At 35.6% G+C, this 18,509-nt stretch overlaps 1 protein-coding gene across 1 annotated transcript in view; it reads left to right on the top strand.

The window, feature by feature from the left end:
• Window positions 1–12,251, top strand: part of LOC106081897 (poly [ADP-ribose] polymerase tankyrase) — a 54,376-nt gene extending 42,125 nt beyond the window's left edge. The window contains 3 exon segments of the mRNA XM_013244151.2: window positions 3,973–4,265; window positions 5,031–5,187; window positions 5,246–12,251. Of these exon segments, the coding sequence (XP_013099605.2) occupies window positions 3,973–4,265; window positions 5,031–5,187; window positions 5,246–6,430 (1,635 nt within the window). The 3' untranslated portion in view covers window positions 6,431–12,251.
• The last annotated feature ends 6,258 nt before the right edge of the window (window positions 12,252–18,509 follow it).

Here is an 18,509-nt window from a genome sequence, read left to right as displayed (position 1 = left end):
AGGCGGCAGCCCTCGCCGATGAAGGACTCTATCAGGTCAATCCGGTACGTACAACCGGCTTCTCCTATTAACGAAGAACACCACACAGATTGGAGCTCAAAGTTCCAGCCTGTGTGATGCTCATAGTTATCCCGTCGAAATGGTTGTAACAGTATGTTGAGTCCTAATCCTTAATTTATTCGCTAGGTTCTGTTGAATGTCCAGATCTAGGAACTCTGCAACGCATCTAAAGTGGATGTGATAAAAGCAGGGCTATGGAATCTGACCCTTTACCTCGACCATGGGCCGGATTCAAAGTCACAAAATTCAGTCGGAGCAAGCATACTCAACTCCGAGGCGGAATCCGACCTCAACTCTGGCTTCTAAATCTTGAGTCCGCAGCCCTAGGGCAAATTAATCTGGTTTTAATGAGTAGGATGGAGTTGAACTGGTGACGTTGGCACCAGTCCTAGCCCAATAGGAATTGCTTCTTTGTGTGAACATAATTGAACCAGAACTACTCTGATTTAACGGGACGGTTTAACTTCTTCAGGTTCGACCTAGGAGCAAGGGCTCCATGTCGATAACATATGCGATACTATCGTCCGCTTTCGATACAATCTGAATGCCGTCTGGAGGGTGTGGAATAGAGGATATGTAGAGGTTGAACAGTACCACAGTCATAATATAACCTTGGTGAACTCCGTGCTGGACTCTACATGACATGGTTTTTTATCTCTAGACTCCACATACTAATGACGACCACATAAATATTTTTGTAAGGCCGGCTGGAGAGTGGTGTCTTCAAAAAGCAGACTATGGCTGGCCGTATTGAAGGTCGGCAATAGGTCAAAATCCCAGGGGACAGTCATATGTTACGGCCTGACCAGGTTAAAAAAAAATTTAAAATTTTACCATGAACATTCCGTTAGGGAACAGCGGGGATACTTATCTTATATCAATAAGTGCTGTTCGATACAATTTTAAGCTCAATGATGGGGCCACTGTAGCTCAAGTGATAGCATGTTCACTTTTGACGCTGAATATCTGGGTTCAAATTTCGTCGAAAACATCGGAAAAAATGTCAGAGGTGGTTATCCTCTAATAGTTCCGACCACACTTGTGAAGTATTTACCTTTGGAAATTAGTCGTGTAAACGTCTCTACTGAGTGGGGTCGCTCTTCGCCAAGCCGTTCGGAATCGGCAATATAAAGGAAGTCCCTTATAATTAACCTGGTTACGACCTCGGCTTATATGTGCATTTAAGGTGTGCAGAGCATTCGTGCTGATGCCCAGCACATGAACACTCTTCTACAAGGATGAAAAACGTCATATGGTGAAAATGGAAATTGGTCTGGGCGGTTTTCCGTTCTCTTTTCCTGGCTTCAGTAGCGGGATCACTCTGCGCATTTTCATCATAACCTATAAAAGTGAAAGGGCCGCAGACAGTCTGAGAGCCTTAGGCAGTTACTCAATTAACAGTACGTCCAGGTTCTACAGCATCAGTGTGAGAATTGGCGAGTGAACAACCTGAACCGTAGCGCAGAGGTTAGCATGTCCGCCTATAACGCTGAACGCCGGGGTTCGAATCTTGGCAAGACCATCAGAAAAAATTTTCAACGGTGGTTTTCCCATTTTAATGCTGGCAACATTTTAAGGTACTATGCCATGTAAAACTTCTCTCCAAAAGAGGTGTCGCAATGCGGCACGCCCTTCGGACTCGGCTATATAAGGAGGGTACCTTATTATTGAGCATAAATTTGAATCAGACTGCACTCATTGATATGTGAGAAGTTTGCCCTTAGTTTGTTCCTTAGTGGTATGTTCATGGGCAAAATTTGTAAATGCGAACTTAACTATTGGGTTGCCCAAAAAGTAATTGCGGATTTTTCATATAGTCGGCGTTGACAAATTTTTTCACAGCTTGTGACTCTGTAATTGCATTCTTTCTTCTGTCAGTTATCAGCTGTTACTTTTAGTTTGCTTTAGAAAAAAAGTGTAAAAAAAGTATATTTGATTAAAGTTCATTCAAGTTTTATTAAAAATGCATTTACTTTCTTTTAAAAAATCCGCAATTACTTTTTGCGCAACCCAATATTTCTTCGCCTCAGTCACTGTTACTTCAAAAGTAACTTAAGTATACCATCGTTTTTACCGAAGTTCGAGAGTTGTACGAAGACTGTAGCTCAGGAATACTTTACTTTAATTGGCTATGACAGAACATTTGTTCCACTAGCCGAACGTAGAATAGCGTTCCAAGCGCCTCGAACTTCTGCGCTCATTCTAAAATCTCTGACACCACCATTTAATCTTTCCATCGGGCTTTTGGTTGTTGTTTTGTTGTAACCACATTTTCATGTGGAGATGGCGATTCTCGTCCGATCGCCGCGGAAACATGGTGGCCATTGGTTATTTAAAGGCGCTAATAACTTGCCCTGTCATATCGAGCATCACATGCACACAGTATTTGTGCAAGAGTCGGTGCCGCCCGGGCTCTGACTGAGACTCTCCACTCGATACCGCTGATTTTCCGCGACTGTCGTTGCAATTACTCATTATCCGTAACCTGTGAACTCGCCCGTTAGTTCGCAACTAAGCTTCTCCTAATAGAAATGAACCCCACACAGATTTGACCTCAATGTTCAAGACTGCGTGGGGCTCACAGCTATCCCGTGCCGGGATCGGGCTTTTGGTCTTCCCGGTTTGCGTGTACCACCGTGTTTGACTTCGAAATACTTCTTTGCTGGAGCTTCTTCATCCATTCTGACAATATGGCTTAGCCAACGCAGCCGTTGTATTTTGATGCGTGTAACTATGCTATCGTCGTCATTCAGCTCATACAGCTCGTGGTTCATACGTCGCCTATATTCTCTATTAACGCAAACTGGTTCATATATTTTACGAAGAATCTTTCTCTCAAATACTCCAAGCTCTGCCTCATCTGCTTTCACAAGTTCCCATGCTTCAGAACCATAAAACAACATAGTGTAATCTTCATCTGTCGAGAGGTGGCCTTATTTCTTAACTGCTTACTTAATCCAAAGTAGCATCTGTTTGCCAGTATTATTTTTCGCTTTATCTCAAAACTGGTGTCATTCGTTTCGATTACGGCGTTGCCGAGGTAGTGAATTTGCTGACTATCTCAAAGTTGTGGTTCCAACTTTCTCCATTTTCTTTATCTGCTCGGTTGTTTGGGAGTTGAAACAACCATTTCGTCTTATCTTCATTTACTGCCAGACCCATTTTCACTGACTCTCTTTCGATTCTTTCAAAGGCAGCAGTTACTACTTCTGATGATCGACAAAGGCGAGTAGCATGTGTTCTCTTGTGATTAGTGTGCCACATATATTCACATCTGCATCTCGTATAAGCTTAGGAATACCGGCATTTAAGTTACATTCGTTCATTGACCACTGATAATAGACCGAGTATAATGGGAGCGACGAATGCCATCACGCTCGTCTGTGTCTGCCTGCGCCAGGAGATTTGACCGCTTTATACCGTATCGTATAAGGCGAATCCTTAGTCACCTAACAAATTGGAAGCTCTGCCAAAGTCATGTTCCCAGGTCGTTACCTAGAAGATCAATTAATAACTTGTGATTTGCATTAAAGTCTTCTAGCACCAAGCGATTGTAGTTAGACAGCAGGAGTCAGCCTTATAACCTAGGGTAAAAAACAATTCTGGAGCTATATTGCTATAGTTCCAGATCTTAATGCTTCACTTACGTCAAGCCCTAGGCGTAATAGGTCTATACTGCACGGAATGGTGTATTAAAAAGGCAAGTCCCTCACACATTATGTGCGGACCTTAAGTTGAACATTGCAAGGTTGTTAATTTTGTACAAGCCGCATGTGTTGAACAGCTTATTCTATAACTTGTTGGTCAGCTTTCTATAAAAAAAGTTATTTTGTCAAAAAGAGTTTTTAGTAAATATTTTGTTAAATATTTAATTGTTTGTTTTAAATTGTGTACTTTTTCCCCCAAAACCAGGTGCAAAAGGTACAAAATCGTAAGCTGTGGGAACGTTACGCTCATCGCCGTCAAGAAGTTTCCGAGGAGAATACGATGCAAGCCAATGAACGAATGCTCTTCCATGGTAGCCCCTTTATAAATGCCATTGTACAAAAGGGATTTGACGAAAGACATGCCTATATAGGGGGCATGTTTGGAGCTGGCATTTATTTTGCTGAACACAGCTCGAAAAGTAATCAATATGTATATGGTATTGGAGGAGGTATAGGATGTCCATCGCACAAAGATAAATCGTGTTATATGTGTCCAAGGTAAGTTGCAATGAAAATTGTAGTGGGCAATTTCTCATTAAAGACAAAAAGCAGCCCAAGCCAAGTTTTCGTTTGCAAACACAAGGACATTAAGCCAATATGTCACACTTACTATTGAGGCAAATTACCAAAAGGAATGTATAGTAAGTTGTTTGCCGCCATGTTTTTGTTAATGGAAATTTCGCTAGAGTTGCGTTCGGGTCTTTAAATATAAATTTATAATTCAGGGGCTGAATTACAAATTCAAATTTTTTCTTATATTTTATTGATGTTTAATGGAAATTTGAAAAATTCTCTTTTAATAAAGAAATGTGTATGCATAAAATTCACAATAGAAAGATTTCGAACCATTTTACTCGTACACGTTTGCGGTAATTCCGCCCAGATGTTTGAAGTATCACAAAATAATCTATTGTGAATTGTTTCGTGACAGATGTTGTGTTTGTAACTGTTATTCAAGAATTCACAATCCGACATACGGCAATACAGTTTCAAAATAAAAAACATTTGGCCTGTTTGTCGATCTCCAAGTCAAACTTTTGTGTAATCAAGAGTTTGCTTAAACGGCAATTCGAATCAAAATGGCTTACATCTTAATGAGAGTAAATACCATAAACCATTTGTGGAAAGTAAATACCATAAAAAATCTATAAAAACTAACCTGTGTCAGGGTGATTGTCTTTCATTCGTCTGGGGTTCTTCTTCGATGTCAACAAGCAGGCTATTAAATTAAACCCGGTTTTTGTATTTTCTAATTTCTTACAGACAATTGTTGCTGTGCAGAGTGGCTTTAGGTAAATCATTTTTACAATATAGTGCCATGAAGATGGCTCATGCACCGCCTGGCCATCATTCGGTTATTGGTAGGCCTTCGGCTGGAGGTTTACATTTTGCCGAATATGTGGTCTATCGAGGTGAACAGGTAAGTTTTCCTTGAGAATATACAAATTCAATTTGTTCAATTGTTGTTTTCCTTACAGGCCTATCCCGAGTATTTAATCACCTATAAAATTGTCAAGCCAGAGGACAGTAGCAGCGGCACCGAGGAAACAAGATGATGGATGCCCTCTGTTGGTTCTACACCCACTACATCATCGCCAGCCCTGCAACAGCAACATTCAACACAATCTTTGGCTCCTTTACACACCACAACTCATTTGCCACCGCAACATTCCTCAAGTATTGCGCTACAACAGCAACATGCCAAAATACAACAGCAACACTCACTGCCATTGCAGTTACAATATCAAGTGACCACCACCCAGCCATCGCCGGCGGGCATGTTTATTAGTCAGACGGCAGGCATTATAAGCAGCACAGCAGCTTTGGGCAACACCTCGTCGTTTTTCAACAATGCCACTTCGGGTGCCGACATTTCGCCCACATCGTCAACTGCCTCATTTTCGTCGGTGGACACCAATCAGACCTTGCTAAATTCTATAGCTAATCAGCAGCAGGCCTCAACTGCGGCAAATCATTCGTCTTCGTCGCACAAAGCCTCGTATTCTTCGGGACATAGTTCCAGTTCAAAGGCTGTGGTGCCCTCGACAAATCGCTCATATCGCACTAAATACAGTCAATTTATGATTATCACCCCGGCTGTTTCCATAGATAGAGATTTCGATCGCACCGACAATCTCTCCTCGAATGCTGCCGATAATCATGGCTTCCATACGGCCGAAGACGATCCCTATTTTCCCCACAATGGCAATATATTTCGCTTTAACAATCTGCAGACCAGCATAGATAGTGGCAACAGCAGTGACAGTGGTTCATTTCGCTCAAATTACAATCCCTATTTGCACAATAGTCGGCAGCATTTGTTGCCCAAGTCGGCACCGCCTTTTTACAATTTTTCGCCCTCTTCGTGGCGTTGGTGTAATCTGATTTGTGCAGCAATGCGTTGTTTTGGAGCAGGCGGAGGTGGTGGCGCTGGTAGCGGACGCAATCGAAGTGGTCTCTACAGCAGCACTTCCTTTGGTCGTCCTCCCTATCAGCGTTCCCGCAGTTCGGGACCACATACCTCGTCGAAAACGCCACATCGTCGTTTACGTTCGTATTCGACTTCTTCGTTTACGCCCGAAACAGCCTTTGAGCATTTCTCGGCACCGTTTAAGGCCAGAAAAACGCGAGACGAACAAAATAACATTGCCTATGAGTTGTGACGCTGGTTAAGATCACGCTATGGATCCCAACACCAGCAACTAGAGCTGAAGCATATACAAATAAGGCAGAAGATGCAGCAGCATGAAATTAATCTTAGACTTCCAATAAATAATGATCTCTCTTTTTTATTACGACTACTACTACTATTCCTCATCATAATCATCATCAATAAGCTCATTATGATAGTAGGAGAAGAGCAACATGAAGAAGCAGATGAAGACTACAAAGAAGAAGAAAACATTGAGAAAACACTCGCAATATTTTCACCTAATCCCCACTTTAAACCTATGGTAAAGTACATGCAAATGTATTTCGTATTTTAAAAACAAAAATATTTGACATAAACATACACTTTTAATTTTAATTTTACATATTCTATTCTATTATTTTATTTTTTGTATAGAGTTTTTATTAAATTTAATTTTTTAGTGTAAAAAAAATACATATGAATATTTATTTTCGAAACAAAAAAAAATTATGAATATTTTTTTTATATTTTTAATGGACCAGGGGAAATAATTTCAAAAGTTCGTTTTTATTAAATTAAACTTTGGTATACCAATATTTTGAAGCTGGGAAAAATATTATCCAATGCGATTGGCCACCTAATTACTGATTGCTGCTATTGCACGACATGTGCTGTCACTTTCTATATCCACATGACTTTTGTACGTTAGATACGAATAGAGCGCGTGTATTCTCATACGTATTGTACTATTTTTTAATGGACATGTTTCTACATATGTGTTCGATGAAATAAGAGCTCACTTTATTCGAAATAATTGCTTAAATATTCCAAAAACCATTATTCATATTTAACGTTTTGTAAGTATCGCAAGATGTGTACAACTTTCAGAGTTGCTACTTTTGAAAAAAATTTGTAAGAGAATATATCGTATAATACCAGCTTTTGCGCGACTTCAAATGCAAATCAACGAGAAAATTGGAATGAAAAAAGAATGAAGCTGTAATTGAACCAATTTTGTTGCTTTTGGATTAAAAATGTTTGCGCTTTGCTGTAAACTTTTTTTAATTTATTTGGGTTTTTCAATGTTTTGGTTTTCTCTCCTTAGCCTATTTCTTAAGAGAAATGAGAAGAAGGAAAGGAGAGAAAACGTCAGATTTCTATTCGTTGCAACTCATAGCCATTTTTTGCTGAGTTCGATGATTTATTTTATGTCTTCCACTGTCTATGCACCGGTAACTCTTCGGCATGCGTCTGTTCATCATCCCAGTCAGAAATTAACATAATTTGTGGAGGATTTGGATCGAGATGTTGTAAGTCCCATTTTCAACGATTTGCGGTATTCTGAACACTTTTCACTTTCACAGATGACATTATCCAACAGTGCTGCCACCCGAAAAACTTAATTCAATAAAATAGCCCGTAAGCCATAGACATTAGAAAAGAGTAGATGAACCGTCGTATCAACAAAAAAAAAAAATGGCTATGAGATGCAACGAATAGAAATATAACGTTTTCTTCTATTTCTTTCTTTAGAGAAATGAGAAAGAGGAAATGAGAGAACCAAAAACATTAGTAAATTAAAAAAAAAGTTAACAGCAAACCGAAAACATGTTTTGTAAAAAAAAAATTTCTAACTCAGAAGCAAAAAAAATTACAAAATTGGTTTAATTGGGGCAAAAATCTTTTTTTTTCATTCACAACACCTTTTTTGCCCATTCACAATAATCTGTTGCTCGTTTATTTCTATTCGTTGCAACTGGCAGAAATCAGCAAGCAAAAAAAACTTGCTGATTTCATTCAGTAGGACAATTGAATATATGACAGCTATATCAGGTTATGAACTGATTTTAACCATTCTAAGCACAGTTATTGGATGTCAAAACAAAACACTTCATGCAAACTTTCAGCCAAATAGGATAAAAAAAATGCGCCCTTTAGAGAATAAAGAAGTTTGTATTCTTCATTAGTTTTTATTTTTGGAAAATTACCTCAATTTGACCAACTTTGCATATACGCAACACTACATTTACAAAATTATTGCAGGCGAATTAAATAATTTTTTCACGCCGGGCTCTTTATTACTCATTTACCTCTTTTAATTAAGTTGTTGAACGTATTTTTTTTTTTTTTTTTTTTCAAAACGAATTTGTCATCTTCGCTCTCGGGATAATAGCTACTAACTGAACACGTGCACAGCTGACTACCATATTATCAGCTGTAGCCATAAACAACACATGACGTTATATTTTTGCGAAGAATCAAAGAAAAATATGTAAAATAGAGGTACTTAGACGTCCATAAACTCAATGTTGCATATTCGCAACATCGGGCATGAGAGGGTTAAGAGACACCTGAGTAAGGCTATTAAAGCTAAAGAAAAGGTGTTTTAGTCTCCGGCTTATCACATATCCCGTCATTTCGGTATCATTACGGGACACATGGGACTACGATCTCTCTTGTGCAAAATCGCTGCGACAAATGATAGCAAGTGGATGACATACGGGAGACGTTGGAGCATTTCCTATCACATTGCCCGGCTTTTGCGGCTTATATACCCCGGTACTTAGGTCGGTACACAATAACAGACATGAATGAACTTAGGGGAGTGGTATGGAAAATAATTAAGGATTTTGTAAGTAGCGCGGAAATTCTAACATAGATTTTCTTTTCGAGGCTACTTTTAAATATCTAGAGCGCACAACAAGTCGATTACTGGTTTAGGTGTATGTCCATTGTAGCATGTGGCGAATTACCATCCATACCCTCTTTTCAACCTAACCTAACCTACCACGTATCCATAGCCAATAGCCGTTTATGTCATTTAGTATGGTAGCTATAAACAAATCGTCACTTCTTCGTGTTCTTTTCACGCCTTCTCACTCCATTTAATGCACCGTTAGAGCCAAAAGCGCATTGTACACAAAATTATGCGACGTTTCTATTCTGTATTTAGTACTTTTAGCTTTTTCCTTTCACTTTTTTATACCCTCCACCGATGGATGGGGGTATATTAATTTTGTCATTACGTTTGCAACACATCGAAATATTCTTTTCCGACCCTATAAAGTATATATATATATATATATATTTGATCAGCGTAAAAATATAAGACGATCTAGCCATGTCCGTCCGTCTGTCTGTTGAAATCACGCTACAGTATTTAAAAATAGACATATTGAGCTGGAACTTTGCACGGATTCTTTTTTGTCCATAAGCAGGTTAAGTTCGAAGATGGGCTATATCGGACTATATCTTGATACAGCCCCCATATAGACCGATCCACCGATTTAGAGTCTTAGGCCCATAAAAGCCACATTTATTATCCGATTTTGCTGAAATTTGGGACAGTGAGTTGTGTTAGGCTCTTAGACATCCTTCTTCAATTTGGTCTAGATCGGTCCAGATTTTGATACAGCTGCCATATAGACCGATATCTCGATGTAAAGTCTTGGACCCATAAAAGGCACATTTATAATCCGATTTCACTGAAATTTGACACAGAGACTTATGTTAGGCTCAGATTATTTTTAGATCGGATTATTTTTAGATATATCTACTAAAAAGACCAATATTTTATTATACACCATTGAACAATGACTTGTACTTATTAGTATTTGGTCCAAATCGAAGCATATCTCGATAAAGCTGTATGGGGCATAAGTTATGCATTTTTCACCGGATTTTGACGAAAGGTGGTTTATATACATATATACCCGAGTTGGTGGGTATCCTTAACGCTTTTTTGCTTGTTTTTACTTTCTGCAACATTTGGATCAATAATAAATATTTGCACCCAAAAAAAGCTGTAAGTTGAATTGATAACATTTCGTGTCAGCTAATCTGTAGCGTCTAACCCGTCCCATAGTTAACGAATATTGAAATCAAAATTATACTTTGGAGCTAAGACAATGACAATAGCTGTGTTTTATTTTATACTATATAGTGCAGTGCAATGAAATTTATATGAAAATGACATCTTTCCAGGACAACGAAGTTCTGGATAAAATTCCAATACCAGGCTTATGGCTGGTATATGTTCGTTTGAAAAATCATGTTTTTCGCGATTACTTTTTCAAAACATCACACACTTAACAATGATAAAATTACAATTTTTTTTAAATTTTACCATAAGTAATGTGGGATTGCCATACTGAATAAAATCAACAAAGTTTCTTTGCTTTAAACTCTATTATCTAAAAAAAGTAATCGGCGAAAATATGGCGAAAAACGAATATTGCCATGATATGTTTTGCACAAATAAGTGTGGCCATCATCTATTATGCATAACAAAATAAAATTTAAAACCAATTATTTATACAAATGTATACACAAATTTTAATACATTTTTTCGAGTCTATGCCCACACATGTTTTGAAAATTTTATTCATAAATTTTACAATTATTTTCACTTTTTTCTTCGTATTGTTTTACAGGTAAAAAAAAAATGCACTGGAAACTATTTTTGCATTTTACTTTTGCCCTTCACGGCTTTTCTATCCAGTACTAAAATAAAACACAGCTAATATTTACATTGTTACAAGCTATTTGTTTAATTTTTACCATTGCCGATTAGCTTCGGCACGAAAAATTAGATATTTATAATATTAAATTACTTTTGGACACTTCAGTTTAATGCAATTATGTTTTTGCCGAAGAGTACCGTTATGATTTAAAACTACAGGGCTACCATATAGAATGTATTTGAAAGAAACACATCAAATTTACATGCAAATACCACATAGATGCATTGTAAAGAAAAAAGTGATGCTAATGTTTTCTCCTTGACTGAATGCATGAATGGCCTAGTACTATTAGTACACGAAAATTGTCTTCTAATTCATTGCTCAACATGCCGCAATCTATTGGACGACTTAACATAAAAAAGCCATACAACGACACACAACAAAAGTAAATTTATTGAAACAGTTGTTGTTTGTTGACCTAGTTCGTGAGCAATTAATTACTTTTGCTATTAATTGAAGCGAAAGTTATATTGACTCAGCGACATGTCGCTGCTATTTTGCTTATAGAACTCAGTACCATTTCTACAGAATATGTCCGCATTTTGTTCGTAACCTTTTTTTTTATAGTCCGTTTTGAGTTATTCGGGCGAAAAGTCGAACTCAGTACTAGGCTTATGAGATTAAAAGCATTGAAAAATAGCAAAAGTCATTAAAGGAAAATTATTTGCATATACTTTGCCGAACTAATAAACCCCTTGTAACCCCACTCCACGAACTCCTTTCACCTAATGATACCTTGAAACTATAACTCTATATTAGATCCTCCTTCTCTTTATCTCTTCTCTCTCTCTCTCTATTTTAATATAAATATAAATGTCTCTTTTTTAAATAATTCCTAGCCTCCTAGATATAAAAAACAACAATATACAAGAAATAAAACCACTCGTAATTAAAGTGTATTTTAATTAAATTTATAAAAAAAAAACAAACAAAAAGTCATATTTTTCTCTCTATACCGTCGTAAATGTATACAAAAATAAAAAAAACCCGCCACACTTACACACGCCCAAACAAAAAGAAAACACCATAATTGAGTATATAAACAATTGAAGAAAAAAATTAAAAAAAAGAACTTTATAAAATAACATAAATAAATAAAAAATTCCCTTCTCATTCAATACCTTTCTCCATATATTTTTTGTCGTGATTTATATGTATTATATTTGAAAACAAAATAAGAAACGTAAACGAAAAAAAATAAAAATAAACAAAAAATAAATTTAAAAATAAAAAAATCGACTTCTTATCTGAAATTGAAAGCGTCAATACTCTGTTTACCAATGTTTACATTCACTCTCTCTCTCTATCTCTCTATGTGTATGTACTACAAATATTCTTCTATATATATATATGCAATAACAAAACAACTACGAATATTATAAAAAAAAAACTAAAATGTAATTATAAACAAATTTAAGCAAAACGATAATGTACTTAATAAGAATTTAAATGAATATATATATATATATATATATATATAAATATACTATAAATATACATACATATACAGATGTGAAATCAAATTGCAATTTAAATTAAAAAAAGAAAAACTAAACAACAAAAAGTGTAATGAGAAAATACATTTTAAATTCGAAAAATTATACATATTAAATGCAATAAAACGAATGAAAGATAAAAACAACTAAAAGAATTAAATGACATAATTCAAATCTTCAAATACATGAGTTTAATTTTACAACAACAAAATAAGGCATAGGTATATAAATGGTAATGGAAATTAACTTTAATTACAATTCTTTAAAAATATTTTTGTTATATGCTAACTTACACAGTGGGGAACGCAGAACAAAGTGCTCGTTATATTTTTTTTATAAAATTATTCTACATTTTTCGTTTTATACAATTTACCATAAAAGGTCAAATTTTTGTGAGCAAAATTATTGGATCATCGTGTGTGTTCGCGTAGTAAAAAATTTGTACAAATTGTTACTGGAAGTTGTACGCGTACTTTATTTGCCAACAGAAGAGAGCGGAAGAGTGCGTGAGAGCTTGCAAATTTCTACTGGAGGCTTTTTTCCCTGCAGAAATTTGCGGCATCAAACAACTGTTTTATGAAATACAACTGTTTTATTCAAATAAATAGTAAAAGGGAGCAAAGGATGTTATTACTCTCCTGCAAATTTTTAATGGAAAAGTACTCGAACAGACCTATTCATGTTGTCAAACAGTATCCTTTAAAATAATATCGATATGGCAACTTACTCAATTCAATAATGATTGTATTTTGTTTACCGTTAACCATAAAAAAGTTAAATTATTCAAGAGAATTGAATATCTTTGAGAAAAACATAACTTTTGATTATTATTCATTTACACAATCAAGGCAAATAGTATACGGAGATTAGGGAAACGTTGGATTGAGAAGAAAAATGGCAACTATGAACAACAATTACAAATATTACGTTTTTTTTTATTTCATTCTTAAGAAGAGTCACCTAAGAATGAAGAAAAAAGAAGCAAAAATGATGCAGGCAATAGTTTCAAGTGTTGGCACTATAATAGTTTTTTGTCATTTTCCTCACTATAATCAGAGTAAAAATTTTCCGCCTATTTTCAGCCAACGCAATTCAGTTTGACAGCATTCTGCTTGAAAAGCTGAACAGAATACTCAGCTTAAGTCATTAACTGGCACCCATCTGTCGGTAAAGGTTTATCGTTAGGATAAGCATATATTTAGAAAACCAAGTTCCTTTAACCAGAAAAATATCGATACGACAAATTGCAAACGGATAATGAGAAAACGCCCATTAATTGTGATAAACTTAGTGTGGCAATCCTGAAGACAGATGTTCCACATAAGCCTGCATTTGTAATTTTCCACAACTTTGCTGTACTGGATAGATGTAATTTCCATACAATTTTCGCTGCTTTCCACTATATAGTACTACAATACAAATTTTACAAACTGAATCATTCTTTTTTGCTGTTTCAATGATTTGATTTTCAAAAGTGGATACATTGCCTTTTTTCATTTTAAATGCCGGTACGCAGCTGAAAGAAATTTTCGTTGTCATAAGAAATACATATCCTAAAATTCTTCGGTTCGCTCTGCTTTACATTGTGATTTTTTCCACATTATTTTATGACGACCAATGATTTGATAATTTCTTTAACACTTAAATGTCGTTATGCACCTAAAGCGAAATTTTCGGGAGCAAACACGTGATGATAACAAAACTATACATTCGTTTGATGGATCTGCCACACTTTTTTGCTTGGTGGCAGATTGGTCAAAAGAATGTTTCGTTTAAAACTTCATGTGCTAGTAATCCATCGGCTCCTAATGCCTCTACTGTTTGTAAAGTTTTTTTTTTATTTATTTTGTGAAAATCTTTCTAACCATAAGCCTGGTACTCATATGCCGTGTGCACATCACATAACCTATGGTTTTAGCCATACTGCATGCAAAAGCTTATAACTGCACGCACTCACTACATCTTCACATGCATGCATACAAAATGATTGATGTTCACAACATGCTGCATCACCGTAAGCATCCTACATACATTAACATATTGCAGAGAAAAAAAGATTCAAATAAATATTCACACATAAAGATTTAAATTTATTCTTAATTTTTGTGGTTTTTCATTTGAACATATGCCAATGGTCCGTCCGTCCATCTTTCGGTAGGCCCAAATTCCTTTATATGCAGATGCAGAGTAATTTTATTAAATGATATAATTACAGGGCGCGCATGCGTGCTAAAATATTTCACTTTGGGCCGTCGTCTTGAATCATCATAATCATCAACAACAACAACATGCAGCAAAGCAGTAACAGCAGCAGCAATTTTGCATCCATCATAGCAATGTGGTTAATGTTGTGAAGAGACTTCCTGTGTGTTAAGTGTGGGGCGGTATTGCTAATTCACTTTGTTAGCCAAGAACACCGAATGAAAAGGTTGATGTGCTGCCATTAAAGGATTTTTCACATTATTTTTTGAATTTTTACTAATCTGTCTTGGCTGGAGTGTTTGAAAGAAATTGAAGTGTTTTTTTATTCGGATTTTTTTTTTTGATTGATGTGTGTTTTATATCATTGTACCATGTACTAAGTTTTTTTATGACTCAAGGTTTAAATGGCGCTATTTAAAAAAAAGGTTCAATAAACTTTAACTTTTTTTAAACAAATATTTTACTTAGACGTGTCGCTGAACGGCACTTTAGTTAAGGTTATTACAGCGAAAGCAAGAAGATAAAAAACTTAATGACAAGTTCTCCACTCAAGCGCACCCTTACTTGAAATTAATGTTGTAAATCCTAACAGATTTCAGCCAAATCGAAAATCAATAGCGCCCTCTAGTGCATCAAGGAGGATAATCGAGATATCGGTTTATATGGAAGCCAAATCAGAAGAGAGGGATCTAGCTGGAGGATTTTACCCATCGAATACTCAATGTATGTACATACTCCATAATCAATAATCAATAGCGCCCTCTAGTGCCTCAAGGAGAATAAGCGAGATAGCGGCTTATGTTGAAGCCAAATCAGAAAAGAGGGAGCAAGCTGGAGGATTTTACCTATTGAATACTCAATGTATGTCATAATCCATAATTTACTTTCGCAAGTACCAATGTTTCTGCCGAATATATGTAAATGAAAGGATAGTGGAAACCTTTAATGTCGGAAGAAGGATTTGCTAAGTACAATATAACATTTATTGACGGATAATATTATTCTCCGTTTGTTCTCAAGAACAATGTCAATTTTGTTTTTGTAATTGACGGTATTGAGAAAAATTTATGATTTCGCTGAACTTAACGTTCTATAGACTACGTCTGAACTTAACATTCTATAGACTACTAATCACTATAGCCTTTAAACACTGTGAACATGTAAGAATACACTAATTACTTGATGAACATGTCAATTATCTGCAGGCCGGGACGAGTGCAATTTGAATACCAAAAAAAAACAAATAAGCACTTGGCACGACCTACGCAATTTTGACTTAAATGTAATTTTTTATTAGTTGGGGAGATTGTACAGAATCGCTTTCAACACAGATCACTTCAATCACAAATTCAGGAACTGGTTCAAGAAGGCTTGTACAACATACTTACCTCAGTGAAGTTTTCATCTTCTGCGCTGAAGAAAAAAAAATTCCTAACAGTTTCCATGTCATCCTGTAAGATAAAGCGAAAATTTCATGTAAATAATGTACATGTAAAGGATAATTTAGCGTATCTTATTTAAATATGTAGTAATACAATCAAATGTGCATCATATGTTTAAAATTTTTATTTGGAATGAATAAATTGGTCTTTGCCATTTACTTTTTAAAAATAACTATATAAATGTTGCCCATGGCTATGGTTCAAAGGGTCCCTTCGTATGGTCCAGAACATTTTTAAGGTCTAAACGAACATAAACAATTTTAAAAATAACAATTTACCTTTTTTAAAATATCCACTCCTCACGCATCGAAAGCATTTCAGCTTTATGCAATATGGTGAACTGTAAAGCAGAGTATTCAGTTTAGATTTCGGCAACTTTAACAAAATATCATTATTTTTTTAAACATAATTAATTACATGAATTTTTTTTACTGGCACAATCTTCCATTCATATTGCTCTGGAACTTATTGTTTTTAAGTGCTCTTTTTAAGTTATAGCGTAAAAAATCCTCCTTTTTATTGCACATGTTTTTAGTTCATACGTTTTTTATATGGTGTTTAACAGATTTCTGTATGAAAAGAGGAACAGAATACCAACCCTTACAGAAAAGAGGAACAGAGTACCAACCCTTACAATAAACTATAGTCGTAGAAAATAGGTTGTGTTGCCATATCCCAACATCAGGGCAGTGCGGACTGACGGACGTCTAGCATAACGGCCCGTGTTATCTATACCCTAATGACATTTCTTGAATAAGCGAACAAAAATATATCATTGGTTCATTCTGGGTCAAAGGATTTAAATGTGCTTGGTAACATGGCGAGAACATTTGAATAAATAAATACGAAGCATGACTCCAAAAAACTGTTAAGTCATATAAGTGCAATAAACCAAATTGGGTTAAATTGTGCAAGAAAAATAAAAAATTTCGCTGTAAAAGACAGTACGCAGCTCTAGCGGTTTTTTTCTTGCAAACACATGGCGGCAAAAATTGATGTACTTGTTTAGCCCATCTGCCATACTTTTGTACTTATAAAACACCCACTAACCAAAAAAAAAACCGTTATATGTACAAATAAATCCATTAAGTGGTGCAAAAATTTATTAAAAAATTATTGTTTTTTTTTAATGCATCGGAAAATGATCTACGATGCCGTATAATTTCACCCTCTAGGGTTGGTATTCTACTCTACTTTCGGAATAGTCGAGGAAATCTTTAATTATTCCGCGAGCGGAAATTGATAGTTATGTTTAGTTTTTATTTTCATACCAAAAGACTGCACTTATGGTTTTACTATTATTTTTATTTTGCAAATAAAAAAATAACGAAAAGAAAAAAACGTATCATTGTAACCAAAAAAAAAAAACAAAAATGATGCCGATAATGCTATCAAGCATTATATATAGAGTTTGACAGCATTCCGTCTGAAAATCTGAACAGAATACTAAGCTTAATACAAAGCAAACCAAACATTTTTCTAACGACAAGTCAATGCATTTCCTTCGGCAACATCAATCTCGCTATAGCTGCCTTAAATGTACGTTTACACTGCTTATTAAATTTGGATTTATGACCCACTTCAGATGATGGAAAAACGGATGATTGAGTCTTTAAAACAGGCATTAATTAGAAGTGCAAAAATACTTTAAAATGAAAATAAGGCAATGTATTCACTTTTGTTAGTTTTTTTTTTGTAATCTGGCAACATCTAATTAGTATGCAAAGACCATCTGAGTCTTTGCATACTAATTGTCTATTGTATACCGTTATCTTAGGCTTTAGACCATTTAGCACAAAGTGGGATGTGTTTATTTGTATATGATCAAATCTTTTAAAAATATATGCCGCGAAAAAAATGTTGACCATTAAGAAGGTTAGAACACCCAAACTGGCTGCAGCTATCATTAACAAGCATGTCCTGCAAGTGGACGGCAAGAAAGCTCTTCGTAGATAAAATGTGAAGACCCGTCTGAAAATTTCCAAAGACAAAAATTGGACTGTATACGACGTCACAAAAGAGTTGAAAGGTGCAACGAAAAAAATTGTCTATACGAAAGGTTGTAACAAGTCAAGTAAACGATAGAGCATGTTTAGAGTTTGATTTATTTGGTTGCATCTTGTTTTATTGGTTGCATCTAGGAAGTCCTAGTAAGTATGTTAAATGCAGCTGAGTACAAAATACCATTAAGCATACTGAAAATTCAACAGACGAAAGCAATGGAATTGGATGAACCAGAAGTCAAAAACCCTTGGCTATTAATAAGGTTAGAATACCAAATTAGGCTGCAGCCACTATAAACAAGCCATTAAATGAGTGGAAGGCAATAAGAAATTGGACCGTAGACGACTTTAAAAGACTTGTATGGTTGGATGGAACAAAAACTATGGTTTTAATCTGATGGTAAAGAGAACTTATTTACCGTTAACTGGCTGCTCACGATACTC

This window comes from Stomoxys calcitrans, chromosome 2 (assembly GCF_963082655.1).
Source record: "Stomoxys calcitrans chromosome 2, idStoCalc2.1, whole genome shotgun sequence".
NCBI classification, from domain to species: Eukaryota; Metazoa; Arthropoda; class Insecta; order Diptera; family Muscidae; genus Stomoxys; species Stomoxys calcitrans.
This window is presented reverse-complemented; position numbering and strand designations above follow the sequence as displayed.